Raw genomic sequence first — 1,771 nt, 5'->3', positions numbered from 1 at the left:
AGAATATTACCAATGCCCATGAAAAGAAATAACAGGGGCATGTACCTGTTGGTAAATGGAGGTCTGCCGTTCAGCCCAAGAACGGCGTATCCACACCAATGTCCACGTGGAACAGCCCGTTGAAATTCCGTCGACTTACGAGTTACGATGATTAGTGCCTGCGGGCTGTTTGAAGACTGGCCTAGCCTAGACGGGCGAGAGGGCGATGCTCTTAGTCTATCTAATCCACCCCGCGAAACACCGCCACACCCTTGTCAGAGTGGGAGGGGCGTTGACGGGTCGAACAGAGGGAATGACCAACCACCACATAACTCTGGGCCCAACGCTGTTGGGCGTCTCGCTCCGACACGAACACGGCGTTGTTGAAGCCCAACTTCTCCCCGCCGGCCATTCGCTGTTCACACAGTTACATTTGGTGATATTATGTTGTGTCCGTGGCACTCTGATCCTGAGGCCTAATCCACATGATCGAAGAACAAATAATTTTCTCTTGACAAATAAACGTTAACGTACTTGAATGAAGTTGAGCGTGAACTCAAACTTCTGCGCAGACGTCATTTCGGGTCGAAGCAGCTGTTTGAGCATGGAACATACCACGATGGCGCCAGAGTTGACCATGGGGTTGTGGGGCCGATCTAAAAACCGGAGAACACTTGGTAAGTACTTGATATTTATTGGACTAAATGTACATACGTAGTATGTAAGTATTTCTCACTGTTGTGGTCCAGGACGAGCTCGTTGAAGTTCCTTCCGCTTGGCTCCTGCCCCACGAAGCGGTGCACCACGTCGGCTCCGAGGTGTTCCAGGCAGAGGGCGTACGTCAACGGCTTACTGCGGGACCCTAACGGGAACACGCGTGTGCGCGCACGGGTCAAGGTCACGACACTGACAGTCGAACGTGCCCCGTGGGGTGGCTCAGGACCAGTTGCTTTTTATTAGTGTATGGATGTGGTGCGCCGCCCACTGCAGAACAGTACAGTACGTCGCGGTGCGCCGCCTTTACCCAGCTGCAAGTGTAATCGCATTCCCGGCGTATCTCCGCTGACTGTGAGCCGGGATCAGAACACTGCATAGAGTTTGGCCTTCCCTCCCGGCCCACCAGTGAACAGAGTGGCGTTCCCACGTCCCCGGGCGAGCCGCACCGCACCACCGGGTGTTTGACGCGCTGGTGCGGGCGGGTTTGCCTACCCACCCCCCACTCTGCCCGACCCCCTGTGGATATAGGCTCTGAACCCGCCCGCACCGGCGCGTGGAACACCCGGTGCTAGCCCCCCCCCCCCTTCCCCCCCGCCGGGCGGGGTCTGCTCTCCACAGTGAAAGCACATTTTGCCCCACAGCACCACGCACTCCCGTCTAGATTGACAGGATACGCGGCTCTGGTCCGGCACGGCCCGCCTGCTGGAGAGGGAGAGAGGGGCCTCGAGTGGGGCGCTGCAGATTTTCCCTCTCTCTCTCTCACTCTCCCTTACTCACTCTCTCTCTCTCTCTCACACACACACTCAAGACGTATGCTGGCTTTCGTCAGTGCGTTGCATCCTTCTCATGCGCTGAGAAAAGCGTTGGTTTTACAAGGGGGCATCCCCCACCCCCTCTCTTCCCGGTCCTGTGTTACCCTGAAAGCCCGCCTGAAGGGTAGACGATCCAAGTTACACAACCCGTGTTGGAAGTGTATCCAATACCCCTCGTCAACCTGCATGTCCGCTGCGACGAGCGCAACCAGTGTAGGACTCTCTCGAGTCACCTGGAAGTAGAGGTCCATGATGGAGCGGAG

At 56.7% G+C, this 1,771-nt stretch overlaps 1 protein-coding gene across 1 annotated transcript; it reads right to left on the bottom strand.

Annotated features, from left to right (window-relative positions):
• Positions 1 to 135: 135 nt before the first annotated feature.
• Positions 136 to 1,025, bottom strand: LOC127751755 (putative glutaminase 2). Its single transcript, XM_052275768.1, has 5 exons — positions 1,004 to 1,025; positions 716 to 928; positions 514 to 635; positions 302 to 394; positions 136 to 186 (listed from the first exon to the last, which is right to left on the bottom strand). Exons 1-5 carry the CDS (start codon positions 1,023 to 1,025, stop codon positions 136 to 138), a joined length of 501 nt encoding a protein of 166 aa, XP_052131728.1.
• Positions 1,026 to 1,771: the final 746 nt, after the last annotated feature.

Source organism: Frankliniella occidentalis, unplaced genomic scaffold (assembly GCF_000697945.3).
Source record: "Frankliniella occidentalis isolate FOCC.00 unplaced genomic scaffold, Focc_3.1 Scaffold902, whole genome shotgun sequence".
In the NCBI taxonomy this organism is placed as follows: domain Eukaryota; kingdom Metazoa; phylum Arthropoda; class Insecta; order Thysanoptera; family Thripidae; genus Frankliniella; species Frankliniella occidentalis.
Note: the sequence above shows the minus strand (reverse complement) of the source record. Positions and strands in the feature narration are given on the sequence as shown.

Excerpts from the sequence above, each read along its gene's own strand:
- LOC127751755 (XM_052275768.1), bottom strand. The coding sequence starts at position 1,025 with ATGCGATTACACTTGCAGCTGG. Across the intron at positions 929-1,003 it reads GCGATTACACTTGCAGCTGG|CAACTGGTCCTGAGCCACCC; the intron begins GTAAAGGCGGCG and ends ACTAATAAAAAG. Across the intron at positions 187-301 it reads GGGCCCAGAGTTATGTGGTG|GCTAGGCCAGTCTTCAAACA; the intron begins GTTGGTCATTCC and ends TCGCCCGTCTAG.